The following is a 25278-nucleotide window of genomic DNA, read 5'->3' on the forward strand; positions in this document are numbered from 1 at the left end:
CACTCAATTGCTATGGGACAATCCCTCTTTTGGCCCCTGCCCCATGCCCACACCCAAGCCTCCGCCCCCTGCTCTGGAGAGCTGCCACCTACTTCTGCAGGGTGAGGCTCAAGTTGTAGCTGGCAGACTTGATCTTGTTCTGGGCTTCCAGGTGGGTCATGGTGTCTGTGTTGACGCCGTCAATGGCCACCACGAGGTCACCCTGGCTGAGCTGGGACTCGGCTGCCTTGCTGCCTGGTGTGATCTGATTGGATAGCGGAGGTGGGGGGTGAGCATAAGGAAGGTGGTCCTGAGGAAGGGCCAGTCCTTGGGGAAGAGTCACCCAGGAGTATTCAGCAGAAGCCGTCATTTTGTTTTTCATTCGCTACGGCCAGTGCCAGCTGCTAACCAAGCCTAGTTCCTCTTTCTGGCACATGACTACCACATTGCTTAGAGCTTTGTGTCTGACTGCAGCCTTGGGACTAGCTCTGGCCAATTGAATGAGGGTGGAAGCAATGTATGCTCCTTCCAGGTCTGCCTCTAGCAACCATCCTTGTGATTCTGCACACTCTCTGCTTTTTGACTGACTGAATGCAGGGCATGGAGAGGAGGAGAAATGATCAAGGAGCACTGTATTGGATACTGCATGAATGAGAAACTTTTGTTGTTCTGAGCCATTAAGGTTTGGAGGCTACTGGACATGGCGGCTCATGCCTATAATCCCAGCACTTTGGGAGGCTGAGGAAGGAGAATTGCTTGAGGCCAGGAGTTTGAGGCCAGCCCGGGCAACAGAGCCCAGACCCTGTTTCTACAAAAATAAAAATATTTCGCAGGGTGTGGTGGCGCGTGGCTATAGTTCTAGTTACTCAGGAGGCAGGTGAGAGGGTCACTCCAGCCTAGGAGTTTGAGGTTACAATGAGCTATGATCGCTCACCACTGAACTCCAGCATGGGTGACAGAGGGAGACCCTGTCTCTTAAAAATTTGCAGGCGTCTGCTGGGTGTGGTGGCTCACGCCTGTAATCCCAGCACTTTGGAGGCCGAGGTGGGTGGATCACAAGGTCAGGAGTTCGAGACCAGCCTGGCCAATATGGTGAAACCCTATCTCTACTAAAAATACAAAAATTAGCCATGTGTGGTGGTGGGTGCCTGTAGTCCCAGCTACTTGGGAGGCTGAGGCAGGAGAACTGCTTGAACCCAGGAGGCGGAGGTTGCTGTGAGCCGAGATTGTGCCACTGCACTCCAGCCTGGGTGACAGAGCGAGACTCGGTCTTTAAAAAAAAAAAAAAAAAAAGGCGGCCAGGTATGGTGGCTCATGCCTGTAATCCCAGCACTTTGGGAGGCTGAGGCAGGCAGATCACCTGAGGTCAGCCTGGCTAACATGGTGAAACCCCGTCTGCACCAAAATCACAAAAAAATTAGCTGGACATAGTGGCGTGTGCCTGTAGTCCCAGCTACTCGGGAGGCTGAAGCAGGAGAATCACTTGAATGCTTGATTGAACCCAGGAGGCTGAGGTTGCAGTGAGCTCAGATGATGCCACTGCACTCCAGCCTGGGCGACAGAGCGAGACTCTGTCTAAAAACAAACAAACAAACAAACAAAAAACTGCAGGCTATTTGTAACCTTGGTTAGCCTCTTATAACCCCTGCACCCTGCAAAGCTATGGAGCACTTTTCAGACTCCAGGAGAAAAGGGAGACGCAGCAGCTAAGACACAGCAGCATCCTAGAGACACTGCCAGGCTGAAGGGCAGAATAAATGCACCCACTCAAAAACATCTTAGTGCCAGGTGCTTTGTGCTACCTGGCAGATGTGGAGAGAGTGAGGTAGCTGACAACCCTGCCTGGGTGAGCAAACTCAGCTGGGAAATGGGGCAGAGCTTAGGGTTCTGTAGTTGATATCATATCTCCAGAAGGCAGGGTGCAGGTGTGGGGGCCATTTCCTAAACCCTGAGCCCGGATAACACTACAGAATATTACAGTCTGGAGGCCCCATCTCCAGTGTAACCACACAGAATGTCACTTCAACTCCATCCTGGGAATTCCCCATGGGATCTCAGGAAGGCCACACCTCCTGGGACATTACTTGAGATGTCATCATGGCTCTGACTGCACTCTCGGGGACATCATCCACGATGCCAAATTCTACACCCCCGGCCTCCAGTAATAGCACACTGAATGCTATGGCAGCCCTGCCCACAGTAATATCACATGAGATGCAAAATTCTCGAGGTTCTAATGATGTCACCTAAAGTGGCTTGATGGCTGGCCCCTAGTGACATTAGCAGCCCCACCCCTAAAGATACCTCATGGAATGCCAGAGACTCTGGCTGTACCCCTTGTGACATCACATGGAATGGGCTGGCCCCTGCTAATATCACATAGAATGGCTTTATGACCTGACTCCCATTACACCATGTTGGAGGTCCCCAACCCCCACGACATCATGAGGAGTGCCATGCAGGCCTGGCCTTCAGGGACATCACAGGAAAGAGGAGGCTCTGGACCCCACCCCCCACAAGCTGTGGTTGGAAGTGTTCCTTGGCTTTGCCTCCCAAACATGCCCACCAGCCAGTCCTCTGGGCTTCTTTGGGCACATCCCAGTCACCTTCCTGGCTATAACCCAAGAACCAAGCCAGCTCCTAATGTTGGCAGAAGCTAGATTCAGGCCAAGGCCTGAGAACCATCCTAGAAGGAGCCCAGAGAGGCTCTGGGGATAGTCCCTTGCCCCAGGTGCCAAGCCTGGGTGGGCCTCTGGCCAGGCCCTGGGCTTACAGACATGGGTGGAAGCTCCTGCCAGTCCCCTCACAGGGAAGCCCCTTCCAAACCAGGATGCCCTGCAGTCACCAGTCACCAATGTCCAGCCCATTCCCAGATGGGCTCTGCAGATGCAGCCCAGGAACTGAGTTGTTTCTGCATGACCACATTACGGGTCACAGAAACACTGCCCTACACCACGTGGGTGATAACAGCAAGACCAGGACAGTCCTCTCCAATTGCTGTGAACCTGCCATTTCAGCCCTAGGGGCTATGGTGCCCTCTTTTTTTTTTCTTTTTTTTTGAGACAGGGTCTTGCTCTGTTGCCCAGGCTGGAGTGCAATGGCGTGATCTTGGCTCACTGCAACCTCTGCCTCCCGGGTTCAAGCGATTCTTCTGCCTCAGTCTCCCCAATAGCTGGGACCACAAACGCATGCCACCATGCCCGGCTAATTTTTGTATTTTTAGTAGAAATGGGGTTTTACCATGTTGGCCAGGCTGGTCTTCAACTCCTGACCTCAAGTGATTCGCCTGCCTCAGCCTCCCAAAGTGCTGGGATTACAGACATGAGCCACCACACCCAGCCTGTGGTCCCCTCTTAAAATACTGGCCACCTTGTGCCCACAGCGACCCTTCCCCTGCCCTGGAATCTGCAGAGACAGGAAAGGACAATACAGAAACAGAGGCGCCTGGACTGCCAGGAAGCCACAGCATCTGCTTTGCAAAGTCCAGCCTGCCCTCCAGGCTCTGCAGGGGCATCTTAGAGCTCCTTGAGATTTCTCAAAATACACATAGCCCTTACCCCCAAACTCATTGCCATAGCCTCTATTAATGACAGGAGTGTGTTGCTGCATTGAATGTAGAGGTGAACAAAGGGTAAAAACCAACATCAGCGAAGGAAAGCAAGAGTTTTCTAGACTGAGAGGGGACTCCTGGGGGCAAGTTGAACTGCCCAGCCAGGACTGTCCTACAGAAAATCAACTTTCCCTACTCCTTTATGTGATCCCCAACATTTTATTATAGACATTTTGACAGATTTCTAGGCAGAGAAAGTAGAAAACATTCTAAAGTGCACACCTGAACACCCACCACCATGGCTCTGCCACAACATTTCACTCGCTTTGCTTTATCACACTCCATCCCTCCACATCCATCAATCCATCTCATTTGCCGGGCATTTCAAAGAAAGTTGCAGGCACCAGCATACTTCTTTCCAGGGCGAATTTTGCAATGTCTGTTCTGTCCTAGTGAACTGCCCATGGGGCTCCCCCACAGCAGGACACCCCCACAGCAAGGCTGTCTCATGGCAGGGCACTCCCAAGTGCCCACCTACAGAGAAGGGGTCGGCCCCCTGCAGGGCTGGGTCATTGCAGACCCCACGCAGAAGAGCCGTGACCTCGGTCACAGAGGAGATGCTGACAGGAAAGATGGGAGTTGTGTCCAGAAGATCATGATGACGGCATGAGCAAGGGCACCAGAATGATATTCAAGAGAGGCCGGGGCCAGATCAGAGGGGCCCTCTGCAGGGCTATCGGACTGTCATCCCTCTGGAGCCGCCTCAGAGACATCTTTCTCCCACAGGCATGGGTCAGCTGGCACCAGCCCTCCTTGCCAGATCTCCTCGCTTCCCCTCACCTGGACCTGCCTGGCTCTCCCTCATCCTCAGGTATGGGCCAGGGGTATGCTTGCTCCCAAGGGAGAGCTCAGCCTCCTGGGGTCTGGTCAGTAGCCAAGCCTCTGACCAGAGGGAAGTGGCTGAGCTGGATCCCCTGCCCAGTGCCTCTCCCCTGCAGCTGTGTCTGCTTGTCAGGGCTCAGCTGGCCTGGCCTTTGGCTGCCCTGAGTAGGGTCCAACATCCCTCAGGGTGGGGGCTGGGGGTGCTGATATCCTCCTCTAGTGAGGTGCTCCACGCAGGATGGAGGCAGGGACCCTATGGATGACCAGGAGCCATCGGATGCCTTTACCCCACCTCAGGAGCAGCCTGCCTGGGTGGGTTGGAGGGGGGCACCCTCAGAACCTTGCCCAGAGCCCAGGGATCACGGAGAGTGCATTCCGGGCACGATGCTTCCACGTCTCTCTTGTCTGACTCCATCCTCCTCTTTCCTTTCTGTATTTCAGAAAGAGCCCAAAGCACCCAAATCCTTGGAGCTGTGGTTTTTTCTTTTTAATCTTTCTATCTGCCTTTGAGCATTTAAATGCCTCCCTTGAATGAGAGTTTCATTCCCACTTCACATTTCGGTCTTCTCCCGCCAATGGGCCCCACTAAACCCTGGAAACCCAACCCTGGGCGCAGCCTAGAATGGCCTCAGGGTGGGGCACCGAGCTCCTGTCTCCAAAGCCCCTAAGAAAGGCTGCAGGCATGTGGAGGCCAAGATCAGCCCCCTGCCCCCAGGAGCCCTTCTGCCTTGCTGGTCCAAGGTCTTAGGGCACCTCCAAGGGCAGCCCAGGGAGAGCTGGTGCCAGAGCCACTTGTGAGTGCTGGGGGCTGGGGGCAGGGAGGCAGCAAAGGAGTAGCACAGGTGCCAGTATGGGCTGGGCCCCTGGCTTTGGTGCCAGCCTCCAAGCCCTCCAGTGTCAAGAGAATGACAGTGCCTTTCTCGGATTGTTGTGAGGATTATGTCATTAAACAGGGAATTATGTAAGGAGGGTGCAGAGCTGAGAGAGTTTCAGGAAAACTCCAAATCCAGGAGGCACAGTGCTGACCCCATCTGCTACCCCCAGAAGGTGCGAGGCTGGCTGGCTGCATCCCCGGGCTCCACAGGAAACAAGATCCACAGCTGGCAGAGGGTGGAGCTTGAGGAGCCAGCCCTGACTGACCAGTTCTGAGCCAGCCTGCTGTCCCTAGAGGGGCCTGGGTGTTGGGGGGAGGGGAGGAAAGTTCTGTCCAGGGCCCAGGGAAAGAAGGCGCCAGTGAGGCTTCAGATGCACCCATGCCGTCGACTCCTATTTCCCCAGTTCCCTGGCAGCAGAGAGAGCAGCTGGGCTCTGCAGACGTTTCTGGCCATCATTCACTCCCGGTGTTCAAACCAGGCAGGCCCCTGCCTTCCTCCTCTTCTAGATCTGCCAGTGTAGATGTGGTGGGTGGAGGCTGGGGCAGGTGGCAGATAAGTAGGAAGGGTGCAAGTTTCAGCAGCTCTCCATCCCCACACTCCCAGGCTGCCTGCCTGGGTTGGGGCAGGTGGGACAAAGTGCATTTTCATTGTATGATTAAATTACTGTCTTGTCCTGCTCTGCTGCCTTCCCATCTGGCCTCCCCCGGGGTTTTGCTCGTGCTCACCCTCTCACTGGAACCTTCTGTCTCCCCATGGTCCCACTCCCCAACCCCACCCTGGCCGATAAATAAGCTGGAGTCTCCTCAATGCTCAAAAAGCCTCTCCCTGCCTGCCTGGGTGGCTCCAACTGGCTCCTGTCATGTCTCCTTTCTGTACCTCCAGACTCCTCCAAAAAGTGACCCATACATCCCGCCCCCACTGCCACTGCCTCCCACCTGCTCACACACAGCTGTCTGCCTTTGGCCCCACTATTCCACGCATATCAGTGACCTTCTGTGTCCAAAGCCACGGGTCACTGCCCCCTCTCTAGCTGACCACACCTCCCCTGGCTTTCCTCAAGTGTCTCTTGAGTCTCTCCTGCCTCTCCTCCTCCTGTCCAGGTCCACAGTTCCACTTGGGTCTTGGGTGTGGCCAGTAAAATGCCCTCATGGGCACTGGCTCTCAAGGGCCCCCAGCAAGGCCCATTCTTGTGTCCAAGGATGGTTCCTGGGCAGAGGTGGAGTCTGGTCCCAAAGGGGTGCCAAAGCTGTGTTTGGGGGTGGGAGGGCTCGGTGTGGGGGAGGGTCTTTGCAGTCAGGGGCAGCCTCTGGATGAGAGGGGACCATGTAGAAAGGTAAGGAGACTCAGGGAATTGGGGAGCTAGCCCCCAGCAGAGCCTGGCCCAGCCTTTCTCAGATAGCCCTGCAGTCCTGACACTGGCTACCCCACAATACCTATAGCCCTGGAGCCCTGGGGCTGCTCATGCACCTGCCCTTGCACGTGTCCTGGCCTGGGGGCCTCCAAGGGTCCAACTCATTCCCCAGGACCCAACCAGCCTCATGTGCTCTCCTTTTGGATGACTAACAGAGTTAGATGCAGTTCTGAGCAGCAGGGAGGACCTGGCCTTGGGGACCTCTAAGAATGCATTCCCCAGCTGTGAGCCTCTGAGCCTCTGGCCGCTTATCTTCCCTTGTTGATAGATGGATGTTGCGGGGAGGCCCCTGCCAGCCCCACAGAAGCCCTCGGAGGCTTGCCTGACCTTCAGTGCAGCTATAAACAGCATGGCCTGTCAGCACTGCTAAGAGCTGCCCAAGAAACAGCACTGCGTGCTCCAGTGGCCCCGAAATTCCAGGAATTACCGGCACAGCTACCCCAGAATAGTCTCAGCCTGTCCCCCTTCCTCTCCCCAGAGACCCTGTCCTCAGCATGTTCCCACCACAGCTGGGAGAGTCTGATAAATACTGGAACCGAAATCCATAGAGAAGAGGCCTCTGAGCTGGTGCTCCAGGTGAGCCTGCAGGCGGGGTGGCTGAGGCCCTAGGAACAGAGGGCTTCTAGTAGACAGGCAGGCCCCTCCCGAGCCCAGGCTCAGCCCCCGACTCCACCAGTCTCACAACCAGTCCCGGTAGACAACAGGTGGAGAGTTTTCACAAATGCCTGTTAGAAAGAGCTCTCACAGGTGTGGAAGGCATCATTTTATTTGTTTATTTATTTATTTATTTATTTTTAAGATGGAGTCTCATTCTGTCCCCCCAGACTGGAGTGCAGTGGTGCGATCTCAGCTCACTGCAGCCTCTGCCTCCTGGGTTCAAGCTATTCTCCTGCCTCAGCCTCCTGAGTAGCTGGGATCACAGGCATGCGCCACCACACCTGGCTAATTTTTGTATTTTTTAGTGGAGACAGGGTTTCACCATGTTGGCCAGGCTGGTCTCAAACTCCTGACCTCAAGTGGTCTGCCCCCTCAGCCTCCCAAAGTGCTGGGATTACAGGCATGAGGCACCGCGCCCGGCCCGCTATCCCCATTTTAAGGGTGAGAAAAACTGAGGCTGAGCAGGTAAACAGACTTCTGAGATGACACAGCTGAGAGCAGCAGAGCCTAACAAAGCATACTCCTCTTCCCCAAGGCGGGGGCATGAGAGGCATGAAGAGGTGAGACCCCAGACCATGGCCCCAGCCTCTGGCCAGCTGCCAGGACAGAGGCCTTTGGAGCTGCTCCCTCTCTGGGCTGCTCCCCCTTCCCTACTTCCTGGAGAACTGGCTGGGGTGGGGTGAAAGGGCAGCTCATGTTGCAGGCCCAGCCACACCTGTCCAGGATAAATAAAGGCATTTCCCCACCACCCTCCTTTCCCAGTCTCCCTCTTGAACCCCCTTCTCTGTGGGTCCGCAAGCGGAGACCCTCTGAAGGGAGGCCTTGAGGGGCTGCTGCTGCCCCAAGGTTGCTGCCATGAGCCCCTGGGAGCCATCACCCAGACTGCAGGTGGCCTGTGTCCTTCCAGGAGGAGCTGCAGCACACACCTGCAGCTGAGAGGGGACAGGCCCTCCCCAGTGCCTCTCTATTAGTCCCAGTTAGAGGGATGAGCAGGCCAGCATGGGAGTTAGGGGTGACAGGATACAGGAGATCCACCCATGGCCATCCCTGTCCTGTGAGCAAACTCGAGCCTCAGTTTGCCAGGCTCTGAAGCGAGGTAATGATCCCAGCCTCGCCTGCCTGCCCACCCCACAGGGTCACACACTCTTGCCTCTGGTACCCTATGGCACAGGCTCAGGTCCTGGCTGGGGTGGGAGTGGGGTTTCTCCAGAGAGCTCTGGCTGTGCCTCCCCGGTAGGGGGATGTCCCTGGTGCAGAAGGGCCCTGCGAGCCCCGGCAGTAAATCCTACAGCCCTGGTGGGATGGCAGGGCTGTGTCCACAAGGCCTGCCCTGCCAGCGGCACTGAACCAGGACACAAGCCCAGGCTATCAGCAGCCTACCACCAAAATTTCTCAGGAGGCTCCAAGCCCTGGGGAAGGCTCCAGTACCCAGTCCAGCCTGCTCCACGGCTTAGGTGATTTGGGGTATGCCCCTAAAGGAAGCCGAGAGGCCATATCATGCCCATCCCCCAATGCCCTGCCTGAGCTTCGGGTTCTATTTTTAAAAATCCCCCCAGTCATTGGATCCAGCACATCCCTGCATACCCCCTCCCCGGAGTAAGGACATTCCTCCTGCTATCTAGCTTAAGGCTTCTGGGCTGCCATTTAAGCCCCTGGCTGGCCAGGGCCAGGTGGCACATAGACCCTGGGTGAGGTCATTGGCTATCCTGAGTGCCACTGAGCCCAGTGGCCAATTTTCACCCGTAGGGTTAGGGCAGGGAGCACCAGCAGGAGGCCTCGAGATGGTGGAGCTGGGGGAGATGTGGGCTCAGTCCCAGGCAGGGGAGGCCACAGGGCCCATGAGAGAGCACACAGAGGCTCCACCTTATACAGGAAGGAGTCCTGCAAGCATGGGGGTGGGGAGCTGTGGGAAAGAGCAGTGGGAAATCCACTGGGGCTCACATGCCCACAGATCGCCACCTCATGCAAAGTGTGCAAGGCTGTGGGTGTCCAGGACCCTGTGGTCTCCAGGGCAGTAGATCTGGAGGGGTGGAGTCTCCGGGTTAGAATAAGCCACATCTCCAACTGAAGGATGGAGGGCAGGGCCTGTTCCCTGCGCCAGAGCCAGGCCAGCACCCCCTCTGGAAGCATGTGGCCTCTATGGTTATTATAAGCCTCTCACGGCATCCCTGGATGGGGCTTCTACTTCTGGGGTCGCCCCAAGTACCCATGGAACAAAAACAGAGACTCCTCCTCCAGTGGGGGTGTTGGCTCCTGACCCGCTGTCCAGGCTCCCTGGCCCCTCTGCCAAGCCCCTTCAGGCCTTGCCCACTTCAGTGCTTCCCCTCCAACCCCTTCCTCCAGCCCCCAGGCCCAAGGCAAGTCCCTAAGGCCCCAGAGAAGAAACTGTCCCCTTGTTCCCCCGGTAGGCAATAGCCCAGATACCCCTGTCTACCCACCACCCTCCAGTGACAGCCTGGGGGCCTCCCCCTTGTGCCTTGTGCCCAGAACAGCATGGCCAGGGGCTCAGCCACCAGGCAGGGTTGTCCTTGCCCTGTATGCCTCACAGTTCACCCTGAACCTTGTGACCTTCAGCCCTGGGTCTACCAGTGCCTTGCTGGGGAGTGTCTTTGTTTGGCAGATACTGACGGAGTGCCTACTACGGTCTAGGGGCTGTTCCCCCATCAGTCCCTGCTCCTGGAGTGCTTCCTCGGTAGCATGGCTAACTTTCTGCCTCTCTGGTGTTGCTGTCTCCAGCCAGGCAGTAGAGTTACTCAGACAACCCCTGATGTTCTGTGTCATCTGCATCAGGCCATGCTGCTCCCCATCACAGACACTGCAGGACAGGGGGCCATCTCACCAGGCCCCAGCGCTTGTGGGGAACAAAATGTGAGACAGAAAAAGCAGCCACGGTGAATGGGGAGGAGTGTCCAGCTCCATGAGCCGGGGTCTTGATGTCTCAAGTTTGGGATGGAGCGGGTGCCCAGTACTCAGTCCAGCCCAGTCCCACACTCTGACAGCTGGGCAGCCAAGGTCAACCGTCTGTCTGTCCATCTATCCAACTGCCCATCACCTGCCCTCTCCATGCTGGGAATGCTCCCTTCCCAAAGCAGCTGCCCACATCTAGGGAGATGCTCAAGGCTTGGGGGCACCCTGAGCCCACTCTAACAGTAAAGGGATCAGGAAGGCACTGTACTCTCTGTCCAGCTACCTGCCTACCTGCTTGCCTGACTGCCTGAAAACTCAGCATTTTCTTCTCTGCTAAAAACACCTACCACCTGCTCTTGATGTCTCACATGCATAACAGGCCGGCGGGCTCCGGTGAGCAAACAGCTGTGGCTGAGACCAGAGGACCAGGCCAGTCCCAGCGGATGGGGCATGCTCTGCTTTCTGAGAGGCTCAGAAAGGACAGACAGACATACGGACACACACGCCCTCCTCCAAGCGTGCCCACCCCGTCGGGTGCCAGGCTGTGGCAGGGTGCACTCACCCGGGAGATAGTGAGGGGCATGTTGAAGTCCTTGCCCCCCTGCAGACGGAAGCCCCAGGGCCCGGGCCCAGTCAGGGTCACACTGTAAGACATGCTGGTGCTGTCAGCGGCCGCCTCTGCAGACAAAGGGTAGAGAGGGTTGAGTGAGAGGGCACTCAGGCACTCCGCCTGCCCGGTCCACACCTCTGCCCCTGCCCCTGCCCCCCAGCCTTGCCTGCTCTGTCCCTTGCTGCCCAGCCAGGCTGTGTGGAGCTCTTGAGAGGCTCCTAAGAATAGCTGGGAGCGAATGCCATCGACACTGATATCTGCCCTCGGCTGCGCCCATAAATGGACTGTAACCCTACACTGTGCCCGCCCGCCCGCGGCCTCCCAGCCGGTCCACCGTGACTCACACGGCTAATATAGCCCCTGGGGAGGGGTGTCCGGCACCCAGCACCCCCCAGGGGGGAGGAAGGGGGACTGGCCAGGTTGGTGAGAATGCTCTGGTCTCCTTGCTCCTGTGTCCTCTGGAGAGCGTAGACACTCGCTCTTCCTGCCCAGTGGTACCCATCCTCTTGCTCAGAAGACCAGGGGCTGAGCTCCCTTGGGCAGGGGATTTGCTGCCGTGTGGTGCCTGCCCAGGATTCTGGGGTTGTGCTTTATCCAGTGTGGGGCCCTGGAAGTGCCTTGGCTTGAGCTGAGCCTCTAGCTGGTCTGTGACTGGCCCAGGGTTGTCCAGCCATAAAAGCGATCATCATAGCAGCAGCTCCGGGCATAGCCAACCTCAGTATGGGCCCTTCACTCCCTGGGATCCTGAGGAGCTGCCACCTGGGCTCGCAGGAGACAAAGCTCAGGGAGGTTAAATGACTTCTCCAAGGTCACACAAGGAGTGGACCCAGGTCACACTGGAGCCTGGGCTGATTCCTACAGGATGCATGCCAGATAATGGGCTCCCAATGGCCACAGAATCCTCCCAAAGCCCTGGTCCTGGGCAGCTGGCCCTCTGCCTGCACCCCTCGGCATAGGGTCTGAAAGCAGGTCTGAGGCAGGCCCATCCCCTCCAGACCCTCTGGGGGCCCAGCCGGTTATTCCTGGCTCTCCTGTCTTATTTGTGCTCTGGAAAACTTGACGGCAGCATGGAAAGCTCCAGCTGCCAGTGCCACACGCCAGGCCCCGTGCCCTTTGTGCAGGAATGGCAGGGGGCAGGGAGAAGGGAGGAGACGCCATTTGCTCTGCTGCTAGACACAGGGCCAGGAGGGGCAGGGAGGGGGAAGCACGTGTGGCATGTTCAGCCTGTACCCCAGAGACAGCGTGTTCTGGATGGGGGCCTCAGCACCTTGGGACTTCTGCCAGTGTGGTCTTTGGGCCAACCCCTTCCCCAAGAAAGACCTCAGGCCCCTATGTGGTCTGGAGATAGATCGAGGCCCACCCTGGCTCCTTGGTTGGAGAAACTGAGGCTCAGGGGAGGCAACTGGGTTGGCTGCTTGCTGGCCCTCTTGGAGGGCTCTGGCTTGGACCCTGAGGAGTCAGTAGAGGCCTGAGTGTGTCATTTCTCAGCTTCCAGCCTCACTCCTGGGGCCTGGCACGTGCAAGGTACAAGGTAGGATCACCAATATTGTGGGGTTGTTTTGTCACTTGCCCAAAGTCACAAAACTATCAAGCGGAAGAAGCCAGGAAAAGACCTGTGTTCTTTCCCCCGCTTAATCACCTCCTTCACCCTATATCACGCAGCCCAGTCCAGGAGGCCAGCAGTCCATGGCCAGCGTCCCTTCCCCTTACCACTCCCTGTCCCTCTCTGCAAAGCCCCATGTCATTCATCCCTAACTCCAGCCTTATTCCCTTTCCTAGGGGTGTCTGTCCATCCTGCCAGGCTGGGGAGGACTCAGCAGCAGGGCATAACCAGTGTGGGAGAAGGAAGGCGCCCACCCCCAGGGCCAGGGAGCTGGGGGAGGCTGTACCTGGAGCTGCACGCTCTCTCTCTGGCCTCTGGCTCCTGCCTGATGAAGCTTGCCTCTGGGGAAAGGGAGGGGTGGCAGGAGAGTGCTCTAAAAGGCGAAGGCCGGCCTCCCTCCATCTGCCTCCCTCGGGAGACGTGAAGCCAGTCGGAGAGCAGCTGGTACTCATGGTCTGGGCGGAGCTCAATGGCTCACTGGGGAGTGAGTGGGGATGGAGGCCAGCCTGGCCTTTGTCCCTTCTCTGCTGTACTCCTTGCAGTTTGAGGTGGGCCTCAGAGTGACAGTCCCAAGAGTGGGGACAGAGGGAGGAGAGGAAGCGAAGTTGCTGGAGGCATCAGAGGCCAGGCCCTGGTTCTCTCTCCCATAGCAGCACCAACAGGTAGAGACCATATTTGTCTGAAGACACTGTCTCCGCTTTTTATTTTCCTGTACCCTGTCAGATCCACACAGCCCTGGGAGGAGCTTAGACCACTACGTGAAACGAATCACAGATGCAGAGTGTGCATGCATGTGTTTGGTGTCCATTTAGATAGGTAACTACGCGAGAGCGTGCCTGCAAATGCCCGTGTGCACAAGAATGTGGGCCACAGTGGAACGGTACGCTGGGGGAAGAAGCCACAGGTGAGTAACTGTTCCAGTGTGCAAAGGGAGGTCTGTGCTCGGCTTCAGCTGTTGGCAGTGGGAGATGCCGGGCTGGCCTTCCTATGCCAGTGACAGGCCCAGCCTGGGGGCAGAGGCTCATAAATAGCTGGTGTGTTCTCTGGAGCCATCACCATTGTCATCGCCTGGACAATTGCAGCACACAGCATTTGAGGAGAGGCAGACGACTGGGGAAGTGGGAGGGCCTGGGCACACACCCCTCAGGCTGAGCCTGGGGTGCGGCTGCTGAGCTGGAAAGTGGGTGTGGAGGACGTTGTGGGGCAGGAGTTTTGAGGTGTGGAGAGGGGACATGGGGCTGGGGCTGCGAATCCCGTGCAGCACGGGTGACAGGGCCACTTCCAAAGCCTGCAGGCTCACAGCGTAATCCTGGGTCTGTGTATATGAGGGAGACGTGGGGGGGCTGGATGTGTCCCAGAAGAAAGGGAGAGCCAGTGGGCGTCCTACATCCTGGGGTCCTGGCTGGGGATCAGCCCCTTGGTCTGCAAACAAACAGCACACATCTGTTTAGCTGAGGAGCAGTTCACTGGGGGCAGTCTCCCGATGACCCTCCACACACTGGGTCACCGAGCGGTGGGGGAGGTTGCATGGAAGGGCCAGGTTGTGTCCTGGGTCAGGGATGGGCCTTCCCAGAGTCCACATCCCAGAGTAGGAGCCAGTAACGCCTAACGCTGCCTGCAGAGCATCTCCTGGGATGCTCCCCGGGCTCTTGACTCCTGGGGTCACAACTGAACACATCCTCACCCCCACCATCCAATCCTCTCCTCTCCTCCACATGTGGAGACTCTGGCATCACTCCCGCTCCTGCTCTCCTTAAATGGGTCATTCCTTGCCTGCCCTGCAGCACTTCCTTCTCTGATCTTCACCCTGCAAAGCTAACCAACCCCTCCCAGGGCTTCCTGTCCCCAGGTCAGGTCTGGAGACACCTAAGCCAGTCCCTGATGGGGCCTTCTCACTGCTCTTACCACATCCGGCCCCTCTTCCCTTCTCCTATGCCCCCACTGCCAATCCCCAGGGTCCCTCTCGCTGCTCCCAGGGTCACAGAGAGACATCCTGTTCCAGGACATATTGAGCTCCCTCCCCTGTGCCCCTGTGTTTGCACAGTCACACAGGCTGTATCCTCATCCTGGACAGCTCAGTGCTCCCCCCACTCCCCACCCCTGCTGCCTGCAGATCCCTGCTTCACCTCTACCTTCTTGGGGAGCCTCAGGGACTTGCCTCTGCTTTCAGTACCCTGCGTGCTCACACCTCGATGGCAGTGCTTATCACATGTGTTTGGTGATTGTTGATGGCTGCCCAGCACCCCACCCCAGCCTATCCCTCCAAGACAGGCACTGTGTCTTTCATCAGTGCCTGGCCAGCCTGGGGGTCACTGCCAGGCCTTTGTTCTGGCGTTTATGGCATGCACAGTGCCTGGACTCCAGGACAGGGGGTGGTGCCCCCGTGGGGAATGCTGAGGGAGGCTGAGGCTCCTGGACTGCAGGTACAGCCCAGGGCTTTCGTTCTTGGATGCACAGGGGCACGGCACTCAGGAAGGAAGGCAGGCAGGAATGTGCCTTTGGCCTTGGACAAGCTAGGGAAGCTGGAGAGAGCCCAGGAGCTGAGCTGGGGGTGTTGTGTGGGTGTGACAGGAGGGGCAGATGGGGAGCTGTCCGCTGGGGCAAAGGGCTGCCTGGGCGCCTGTGCACACAACATTTCCAGTGTTCCAAAATATGGCCTTCTCTAATCGCCATCGACATTCCTTTCCATAGGCACTTGGGCCGACAGCTGGCCTTCTTTTAATAGCCACAAGTATTCCGGGTGACATCCTGATCTTAGGGCATTTATGGTGAGCACATCCACAGCTTACAGCCCCTTCCTCCCCAGGTATGTCCAACCTCGCAGTCACACAGAGAGGCACATACCACCCACACTCAGTCACATGCACAGCTTAAAGCAGACACATTGGGGCATGCTTAGTCACGTGTCACTGGGTGTTACAGTGACAGAGCATGTGCCGGCCGCATGGCCACACACATGCTCGAGCTATGCTCTGCCGGCTGCAGACCTCCTACCCTCATCAACACACATGTACTCTTATCATGGCACAGCACAGCCAACAGCACCATGCAGAGTCAGAATTGCATGATCACACACACACACACACACACACATACACACACACACACACACACATGCAGACCACATGCAGGCCCTGCTCAGAGCATCTCAGAGTCACAGAGACCCCCAGGGGGACAAGGAAAAGCTGGGAGGTGCTGGGAGCAGGTAATTCCTGGAGGGCATCGCCCCTGCCCATGAGAACAAGTCTCCCTTTCCTGGGCTACTGGCCCCTAACCCCCACCCCTTTATGGATTGGCAGGTACTGGGCCCAGTCACCTTCCCTGGAGTCTCTGCTTCCTGCCCCTGGGGTCTGGGGGGTGCCTTGGCTTCCAAGTCCTCCAGATCCTGACCGTAGAGGGACTGCCCATTCACTTGCTGGGCAGCTCCCCACACAGCTGCTGCCTCCATGTGTGTCCAGCCCTGGGGGAGGTGAGAGAATGACTGTGAGGTGAGAGGGACAGTCCGTAGCTTTGCTCCTGCTCTTACCCCACCAGGCCCTCCTCCATCCTCCCAACAGGTATTCATTGCGGGAGGCCCCTGACACCATTTGCACGGTTGCTGGTCACCAAATAAACCCTGTAAATTGTGCGTGCCTGTGCTAGGGCATGTGTATGTGTGTGCAGGTTTGCTCCCCATCTGCACACCGGCACACCTTGCTAAGCAAGTGGCTATTTATATTTTTGAATAGATGGGTGGTCTTCACAAGGGTCTAGGCCTCCATTAACAGATTAGATTTCTCCTTGTTGTTCACTACAGTGGTTTACAGGAGGGACCCCTGACAGCTCCTCTCTCAGTCCCTCAACTGAGACCCCCGGGGATTCGGGCAGTGGGAGGAGATCGCTGGCCGGTCAGTCGGCAGTCTTGCTGAGGCCCATAGAGGGCTCTGTAGGTAGAATTAAGGAGGAGGCCAAGTGTGGCAGGAACAGGAGCTGGTGGTGCACGGAGCTTTCCTGGGGACATCTAGGGGCAGCAGAGCTGCAGGCCCTAAGGAGGGCTGACACCCATCCCTGGGCACACCTGGCCAGCGTTGATCTGAGAAACCTGTTTTCCCTTTCAGAGGAGGATGTGGAGCCTCAGAGGGGGGAAGTGACCTGCCCAGGCTCCCACAGTGAGCACATGGTAAGCTGAGGCTCAAAGCCACATCTCCCATCTCTGGGGCCCATGCCCATCCGATGAGCTCTTCAAGGCTCCCAGGAGGAGGGGGCTTAATGCTGAGGAGCCAGGAGCTCCACGCTAACTCCTGCCTTGTCTCTCTGGAGCCCTATCTAGGGCCAGATGTGCTGATCTCTTCAGGCTGCAGCTCTAGGGAGAGTGTCAGCATGGAAAAGGATGGCCTGGAGTTGGAAGACCTGTGTTCAATCCTGGCCCCACTCCTGGGAACCCCCAAACCATCCCCTCTCTGGCCCTAGTGCCCGTGCCTATCAGGGAGGATTATGAACTCCATGGGGGTGTTGGGAGGGGCTCTTCCTGCCAGGGTGCCAGCGTCCTCAGGGTCCCTGAGTCTCAGAGGCAGCTCTGCCAGGGCCTATGTTTTCCCCAGAGCCCCAGGGCTGCCTGAGGAAGGGATGGCCAGGCACAAGCTGGCTAGGGCCCAGCATCCTTACCACCTCACTCTCTGAGCCCAGGGACTCCTGGCGCCTCCGTCCGGAGATCCAGCTGAGGTTGGAGGTGTGGCTGATCAGTGTGGAACGGTGGGTGGAGCGGTAGCTGGGGTAGGGGCGACTGTGTCGGCGTGATACACCCAGCAGCACCCCCAGGCAGGGCAGGTGCTGGGCAATGGCCACCCTGCAGGGGCCGCACATCTGATTAGGGCCAGGGGATGGGCAGACAGATGCAGGGGAGGGGATGGATGCACAGGCTGGTACAGGCCTAACGTGCTGTGACCGAGAGCCTCTGGGGAAATGGGGAGGCTCAGACCCTGGGAACCATGGCAGGTGATGAGGACAGAAAGACAGACGCTGGGTGGGGAGATTGACAGGCTCATAGGGCTGGTGGGAGGGACAGAGAGATTCTGGGTGGTGGGCATGCAGGGAGAGCCTGGGGATGTCGGTTCCAGCCCTCAGTGGCTGGCTCAAGCCACATCTCTGGTAATGGAGACCAGGGAGACTCCGGAGCAGCCTCTGTGCTGGATGGGCTCAGGCCTGCCACTGGCCTTGGGAAGGTGGTGAGTGACTGACACCACCAGGCAAAAGGAAGCGCTAAGGGAGAAGCGGCCTTCCCGAGTTGCTATCAGCACGCATACTGGCCCAGAGCCACCTCAGGCTCCTGCCAGGCCCTGGGAGCAGAGCTGAGCTCTCCCTGCTGTGATCTCTTCAGGATGACACTATGGGGGAGGGTGGGGCAGGGGGGTGCTTAAATTCACAGGGCTGTCCTGGCTGCCCTACACCCCAGGTCTGAAGGTCCCATAGTTAGGATTGGACACTGCCCAGGGAGCCCTGACCTCCCTCCACACCGTGACCCCTGGGAAGCTGGGGCAGGGGAGGGAGGCACACCAACCCCAGACCCCACTCTGTGTTACTGGCCACTCCCAGCTGCTGGTGGCCCCCATCCAACACACATACAAGAGACAGGAAACGTAGTGGCCTCTGCCCCCATCTGCAGGCCAGGCCCTTGGAGGCCAAGGTGTGGGGTTCTGGAAAAGAGCCACACCTGTACTTGGGGTGGGTGATGGCGTAAATGATGGGGTTGTGGATTGCAGAGGCCTTGGCGATGACGGCTGGCACCGAGCTCATGTAGGGTGTCAGGACGTGTGCGTACCTAGGACAGAGAAGGTGTGGTCCCCAAGTTAGCTGGCCCTCCTGATGCACCTTCTCTTCTGGGCCAGGCCCTGCCAAAGCCCAAATCCTAATCCGGCCCAAACCAGCACAGCTAAGTCAGCCCCATAGGAAGGAATTGGCAGTGCCAGGATAATTTTTTTATTTTTGCTCTGTCGCCCAGGCTGGAGTTGCAGTGGCGTGATCTCAGCTCACTGCAACCTCTGCTTCCTGAGTTCAAGCAATTCTTCTGCCTCAGCCTCCAGAGTAGCTGGGATTACAGGCGCCCGTCACCACACCTGGCTAATTTTTGTGTTTTTAGTAGAGACGGGGTTTCACCATTTTGGCCAGGCTAATCTCGAACTCCTGACCTCAGGTAATCCACTTGCCTTGGCCTCCCAAAGTGCTGGGATTACAGGTGTGAGCCACCATGCCTGGCCTATGCCAGGAGAATTCTGATCTGAGTGAGTAGGAGGGAGCAGTGGGTTGTTGAGCGTGTGGCTCTGGAAGGAAGATGTGCCAAATTTGGGGTGGAGGTTCCCAGGTCCACTGTTCCTTGGAGCCTGTGCTGCTGGCGATACTCCACTTCCCCCCAGTGACTCTGGCCCTCAGACCCTCTGCCTAGCTCTTCTCACACCCCACCCCAACCATGATGCCCACTCTTGCCCTGGCTATTGTAGAGAAACCCCACAGTAGGGCCCTGGGGGGACCAGGCCATTCCTCCACAAGAAGGTCTCCTATCTAAACACTTCCAGGGTTTAATAGCCCTCACTTCTCAAAAACACTTCTGAAGTTGAGCCTGCATCTGTACTGCTGCAGATGTCACAATCCCCAGACTCTAGCCACAAAGGGCTAGAACGACAGCTCTCAGCGACCCATTCCTGGAGATGGGCAGCACCTCTGGTCATGTGACCACAGCCCAGGCAGAGAGGGAGGAGACCTCAAGAGGAACTGTGTGTTCCAAAGGGGGCTGGCAGGCTGTCTGCCCAAAGCTTTGTGGGGCCCAGAGCTCCTCTGCATGTGCCCTGGTGCTTCCAGGAACTAGGTGGCCCCCTACCCACCCCGGGCCTGGGCACTTTACCCAGGGAGAGAATAAGCTGTGAAGCTGGTCTTAGGCTGTGAAGATGGCTGGCTGGGGTTGGGCTGGGAAGGAGAAGCTGCCCAAGCTACTTGCTCCTGCCCCCACCCCTTCAGCCTCTTCCCCAACCCTTTAGCCACTGCTTACCCAGCAAAGGCCACCAGGGCCACAGTGGAATAGGGAGCCCAGGAGAGCACGAAGAGGAGGATGACCAGCAGCATGATCTTGGCCATCTTGCACTCGCTCTGCAGCCGCTGCCGCTGCCACAGGGACTCGCCATTGCCCTTGCAGGCCCCGAAGGTCTGGAGAGCCCTAGGAAGGATGCATCGTCCAGGTCTGACCCTAGTCGGGTGGCAGTGAGCACCAGGGTCACGGCTGCTGTTGGGGAGCCTTCCTGGACTATCCTTGTGGGGCACTCGGGAGAGTGTCATTCCTTCCAGTGCAGGCAGCCCTGACTTCCAGAAAGTTTTCTGTGACATGAGGTGTCAGCTGCCCCCCACTCCCTCTTGATTCTGTGTGCCTTCTCTGCTCCCTCAGCCATGCCGAAAAGCCCGCCCCGGAAGCCCTTGTCTCCTGAGGCTCCCCTAGACACCGCTGCCCCATAAGCACTTGCTCAGCCTGCCTTCACCCCTTGGGCATGCTCTGGTAGGCTAGTGCAGGTGTGAGTGGTGGGGCAGGGGCTGCCTGGCCGAGGGGCCGGTCCCCCTCCTGTAGCCCTGCTCCATGCTCAGCTCTTACCGTCCTGTCTCCCGGATGGCCCTGAAGATGAAGATGTAGCAGTAGATGATGATAAGCAGAGGGAGGAAGAACACGAAGCAGCAGAGAAGCATGGTGTAGGCACGCACGGCCGGCGTGAAGCTCATGTAGTCCCAGGAGCAGGATGTCAGCAACCCCTCGGGCACGTAGGCGCCTGGGAGCCAGGGCAGGTGCTCAGCCTTCGGGGCGGCACTGACCAGGACTCCTTATCTGGCAGGAGCTTTGTATGTGGCATTCGGGTCCCCATACACAGCCCTGGCCCTGACCTGGCCCTGTCCCGTGCAGTGAGGAAGCTGGAGAGAACTGGGATGGCCTGCAAAGCCCACTGCCTCCCATTCCTGCTAGATTTGAGCAGAAAGCTCACCATAACTTCAAGGTTGTGCTTGCCAGGGCTTCAGCCAGAGGCCTGGTCTTGCCCCAGGAGGGCTACTACCTTGCTCTCCACCCTTCCACCTTCAGAGGCCTCACACTCTAGCCCCCTGCCTAGTCTGACACAGCAGCAGAAGTACCTGTCACTTTGCCCCACCCAGAAAGCCTTTGTGTTTTGGGATCAGTTGCCCAGGAGATCCTTTGGCCCCTGATGGAGCAGTGTCAGTTTCCCTTGCTGCCAGTCACATCCCCTGAATGTCCATCTGACCTGAGGCTCAGGTAGCTCTTGGGCACCCCTGCCCCCGCCAGCTGACTGACCCAAGTCCACCTACTTCCCCTTGAATGTGCCCCTCCCAGCCCATCTGCCCCCCTTCCAGTTCCAGCAGCCCACTTACTCCAACCAAAGAAGGGTGGCAGACTCCAGGCCAGGGCATAGAGCCAAACGCCCAGCAGGACAAATGCTGCACGCCTCTTGGACGCCACACCAATGGTGGCCAGCGGGCGTGTGATTACCAGGTAGCGGTCCAGGGCGATGGCCGTCAGGGTGATCATGGAGGAAATGCCAAACAGAGCTCCACAGAAGGCATAGAACTCGCAGCCTGTGGGCACAGCCCCTGCTCTGAGTCCTGGGGAGGAGGGTCTGGGGACGGAGTAGACTCTGCTCTGGCCCTCACCTCACAGGAAGGGCAGGACTGAGCACACTCCACCCCCTCCACCTGCCACATGTGGCCAAGGCTGGCAGAGGCCTTAGGACCAACACTGCATCTTCCCTTCTTGCTTACTCACAGGACTGAGGGCAGCTACCCACTCTCTGCCCAGGAGCAGCAAATCACCTCCTTTGGGCCACCCTCCATTGAGGGCATCCCCAGGTCAAAACCCTCCTCCTCCCTCCAGCAAAAGGGAGCTCCAGCATCTACCTGTCTCCCCAAAGAGCCACTGCTTATAGAGGCTACTGGTGAAGAAGACAGGGGCCTGGGTGAAGGACATGAGGAAGTCGCTGACTGCGAGGTTGATAATGAACATGTTGGCAGGTGTCCGGAGGCCTCTGCTCCTGGGAGGATCAGAACCTGTTAGGAGGTGCTTCCTGACACCTCCAGAGCTATGGAGAGCTTCCCACACCCCTCAAGGATGCATGTGCACACACGTGCCACACACTCACACATGCACACGCACATGGGCAAGCAAACAGGCACGAGCTGCCGGGCCACAGAGCTATCCCACTGTCTGGCAGGGACCAGCCAAGCAGCTGTTGAACCCAGCAGTGTCTGCTGAGTGAGGACCCCAAGACGGCTCCCTCAGAGTGAAGCAGGTGGCAGTTTCTCTCCAAAACCTGAGACGTGGCCCAGCACAGGCCGGTTCTTAGGTCATGTCCGTTTCCTCGTCTCGCCCTCTAAATTCCTCTGCACGACTCACACCATCTCCTTGACCAATTCACTGGTTTCCTTGAGTCCCTCCAGGCCAAGTTCTCCCTAGAGGTTTCTCCCCGGGCTCCTCCTCCTGCATGCCCTGACTGTGCTTTCCCATGGCTTCTCACACCTCCCTCCTCCTTGGGTCCCCCTCCCACCCTCCCTCCAGTGTCACGTCCCACCTGGGCCCTGCCCTGCACACTGTCTCTGTAGTCCTCACCCTTGGGGATGGCAAAGGGCAGAGGAGCTGATGGCTGTGCACCATGGCTGGGCCAGGCACTTTCACCAGCCTCAGCTCCTGTCATCATCCACCTTTGCATCTACTCTGAGGGAGGCGTCATTATCCCCATTTTCCAGACAAGATGCTCCCACTCAGGAAGTGACTTGCTCCAGTGCACAGCACTCAGTAAGTGGCTCATTTGTGGGGCAACGCACATCCGTGGACTTACTGCATCATCACAGTGACTCCAAGAAGCACAGCTCTGTTTTGCAGGAAAGAAAAGTGAGCTCAAGGAGGAGAAATGAGGTGCCCAGTCCTTCAGCTGGCAGGCGGGAGAGCCAGGGGGCTGTGTGGCCCTGCAGCCTGGGTTCCCTTCTCCACCTGCCTGTCTCAGCCACTGAGCCAGGAAGGGGGGCAGATGGAGAGGGACACTGGGGGTGGGTGTCAGGGGTGTTTGAGGGACTTGAGGATCCTGGTCCCCAGGGCTGCTCTTTTTTTTTTTTTTTTTTTTTTTTGAGATGGAGTCTTGTTCTGTTGCCCAGGCTAGAGTGCAGTGGCATGATCTCGGTTCACTGCAACCTCCGCCTCCCAGGTTTAGGTGATTCTCCTGCCTCACCCTCCTGAGCAGCTTGGATTATAGGCGCACACCACCACACCTGGCTAATTTTTGTATTTTTAGTAGAGATGGGGTTTCACCACATTGGCCAGGCTGGTCTTGAACTCCTGATCTCAGGTGATCTGCTCGCCTGGGCCTCCCAAAGTGCTGGGATTACAGGCGGGAGCCACCGCGCCTGGCCTAGAGCTGCTCTTCAAGGCAGGGGGAGGATGCTCTCTGCGGCAGGTGATGGCAGAGGTGCACTGAGAGCAGGACAGAATGGTTACAGACCCACATACTCTGGGCACACACACCCTCCACAGAGGATGCACCTGGGTCTCAATTAGTGCCAGTCAGGCAAGTCTCCCTAGACCATTTTTGGCCCTTTCCATGACCTTGAGGAAGGTCTGGGCCTGAGATCGTCGAAGGCATGGCCCTGCTCTCTCTGCCTAGCCTCAACAGTGCCCTGGCCAGAGCAAGAGCCAACATTCCTGCTTGCATGTTCTTCCCTGTCTGCATGGCTGCCACCCTCAGTGCCCTGGGCCCAGCACCACCAACCAGGCACCTGCAGAAGGTATAGATGACCGTCAGGTTGCCCAGCATCCCCGTGAGTCCCACCAGCAAGATCACTGTGCCCAGGGTATAGTGGGCATGGTCTGGAACATCCACCGTGGGGAAGGGGACCCAGGCAGCAGCCCGAGTCCCAGCTGCCTGCAGAAAGACAGAGAAACGAGGGAATCACATTATCCCTTGTCACCTTCAAATAGTCCTGAGAAGGAAGAGTTAGGATTCTCAACAGGGCAGGTGGGAAAACTGAGGCTCAGAGTGGCAAAGCCAGTTGCACACACAGCTCGCAAGTGGCCAAAAGCATAATGGAAGTGCAGGTCCTTTCTAAAGTCTAGCCCAAGCTCCTAGAACATGGCACAGGGGCCTTCTAGGAGTGGGCTCAGACAACCTGCTGGAGGCTGGTAGGACAGACAGACATGTGCCTGGCAAGCAGGGACATGGCCTGGGTCACCCTATCTTTCCTTAGGGAGAAGACAGAGCCAAGTCCTGGGTGCATCCCTGCCTGCAGTATAGACTCCAGCCCAAGGGCCCAAGACAGTGTTTGAGGCCTCTAGATGCTGGGGTGGTGAGTCGGGTGGAGCCCCTCTCGAGAGTCCCGTTCACTACTGAGCCTTAGAGGAGAAGCTGCATTACCCCATAGCATAACTGGGTACAGCTGACCTTGATGCCTGGCATGAAAATGAAGGGAATTCCCTTTAGAAAGAAAGCTTAGGCCTCCCAGGGTCACTGAAGGGAGGTCATAACCATATCAGGTCAGGACAAAGGGATTTAAAGACTCCTCCCACCCTAACCCCTTTCTGGGGAAGAGAGGGTGGCTTGGTCTCTGTCCTGCCCCAGTGGCCCCTATAGCTACCGGAGCCTTCCCATCCTGTCCAGCACCTGGGCCAGCATCCCCAGGTCCTGAGGGTGCCCTCAGCCCTCCCCAGGTAGCAGTGGTGTTGATGGAATATGGCCCTGGGCCTGGGCTAGGATGATGGAGGCGGCAGAAGGCACCCAAGGCTTCACTGTGGGCTTGGCAGATCCAGAGGCCCAGAGTGTGCCCTCCTCCCTGGAGGGCTCCATGGGGCATCCAAGCAACCTCTGAAAGGAATGAGTGCAACCAAAGACAGGTCTGGCCATTCCAGCCCCTTGTCCTCAGGGCTGGCCTTTCTGTTCTTTGAATGTTTTCCATTGCCTGCACCCTCCTCTATCGGCCTGTTTATCGGAGGTGGGCTCAGAGGGGTCCAGTAATGGCTCAAGGCCCCACAACAGAGTTCAGACCTTTTCTATCTCCCTGTCAAAGCCCCTGTGTGTGGCCATGAGGGGACCAGGAAGGGGTCAGGGAAGGCTCTGTGCATGCACATGCTCGCCCAGGCTTACCGTGGGACTGGTGGATGGAAGCTGGCCCAGGCTGGAGATGCTGCTCTGGGAGCTGTCCCACTGACTGGGTGGGGCTGGGGTGGCCATGCAGCTGGGCTCCTGGGTTGGGCTCGGCGGGACTCTTGGCCCCGAAGGAGGGTTCATCCTGAGTTGGGATGGTCCTTGCTTGAGCCCACAGAGAAGTCAAGGGCACAGGGAGCTCAGGACTTCAGCTGTGCTCAGCCTCCCAACTTTCCTCCATCCTCAGCACCCCTGCTCAGCCTGCCCGCTGCTTTCTCCTGTGTCCGGTGCAGATCCAGCCTGGAGCTGCTCTTGGGGCTGGCAGTTGCTCTGTGTCTGGTGAAGCGCAAAGGAGTGAGTGTCGCAATTACGGTGACTCACAGCCACAGAGTCCGTCCCCATCTTTATATAGAGGTGCGGGAGCTGCACATGCTCAGTCGCTCCATGCCTCCAGCTCACTCGGACCAAGGTCCCTGGGTGTCTATCTACAAAGGTCTGATGATGGTGGCGTGAATGTGTATGTGTGAGTATGTGTGTGTGTGTGTGTGTGTGTGTTTCAAGGGAGACTTCTGGGATGATGGTGGCATGAATGTGTGTGTGAGTGTGTGTGTTTCAAGGGAGATTTCTGGATGATGGTGGCGTGAATGTGTGTGTGAGTGTG

General features: G+C 57.7%; 2 protein-coding genes across 6 annotated transcripts in view; both read right to left on the reverse strand.

The window, feature by feature from the left end:
* The window catches only part of LDB3 (LIM domain binding 3), a 72422-nt gene extending 59481 nt beyond the window's left edge, over window positions 1-12941 (reverse strand). For all 4 annotated transcript variants that reach the window (XM_055275468.2, XM_055275469.2, XM_055275472.2 and 1 more), the window contains exons 1-3: window positions 12761-12941; window positions 10824-10939; window positions 93-244 (exon numbers count right to left, since the gene is read on the reverse strand). In XM_055275468.2, the coding sequence (XP_055131443.2) occupies window positions 93-244; window positions 10824-10939; window positions 12761-12926 (434 nt within the window). In that variant the 5' untranslated portion in view covers window positions 12927-12941. The remainder of the gene's footprint in view (window positions 1-92; window positions 245-10823; window positions 10940-12760) is intronic.
* An 871-nt stretch (window positions 12942-13812) lies between these two features.
* OPN4 (opsin 4) lies at window positions 13813-24999 on the reverse strand. 2 transcript variants are annotated; one of them, XM_055275476.2, is made up of 11 exons: window positions 24618-24999; window positions 23257-23402; window positions 22326-22358; window positions 21388-21521; window positions 20866-21069; window positions 20084-20255; window positions 19493-19657; window positions 18164-18271; window positions 17119-17299; window positions 15791-15934; window positions 13813-13896 (listed from the first exon to the last, which is right to left on the reverse strand). In XM_055275476.2, the coding sequence occupies exons 1-11, from the start codon at window positions 24759-24761 to the stop codon at window positions 13858-13860; spliced, it is 1470 nt and encodes a 489-aa protein (XP_055131451.1). In that variant the 5' UTR covers window positions 24762-24999; the 3' UTR covers window positions 13813-13857. The 2 variants fall into 2 exon arrangements, with proteins under 2 accessions (XP_055131451.1, XP_055131452.1); XM_055275477.2 differs by lacking the exon at window positions 22326-22358.
* Window positions 25000-25278: the final 279 nt, after the last annotated feature.

This window comes from Symphalangus syndactylus, chromosome 4, assembly GCF_028878055.3.
Source record: "Symphalangus syndactylus isolate Jambi chromosome 4, NHGRI_mSymSyn1-v2.1_pri, whole genome shotgun sequence".
Taxonomy (NCBI): domain Eukaryota; kingdom Metazoa; phylum Chordata; class Mammalia; order Primates; family Hylobatidae; genus Symphalangus; species Symphalangus syndactylus.

Coding starts and splice junctions, on each gene's coding strand:
- OPN4 (XM_055275476.2), bottom strand. CDS start 24,761: ATGAACCCTCCTTCGGGGCCAAGAGTCCCGCCGAGCCCAACCCAGGAG. Junction 23,403..24,617: donor TTCCATCCACCAGTCCCACG/GTAAGCCTGGGC, acceptor GTCTTTCTGCAG/GCAGCTGGGACTCGGGCTGC. Junction 21,070..21,387: donor GTGGCTCTTTGGGGAGACAG/GTAGATGCTGGA, acceptor CTGTGCCCACAG/GCTGCGAGTTCTATGCCTTC.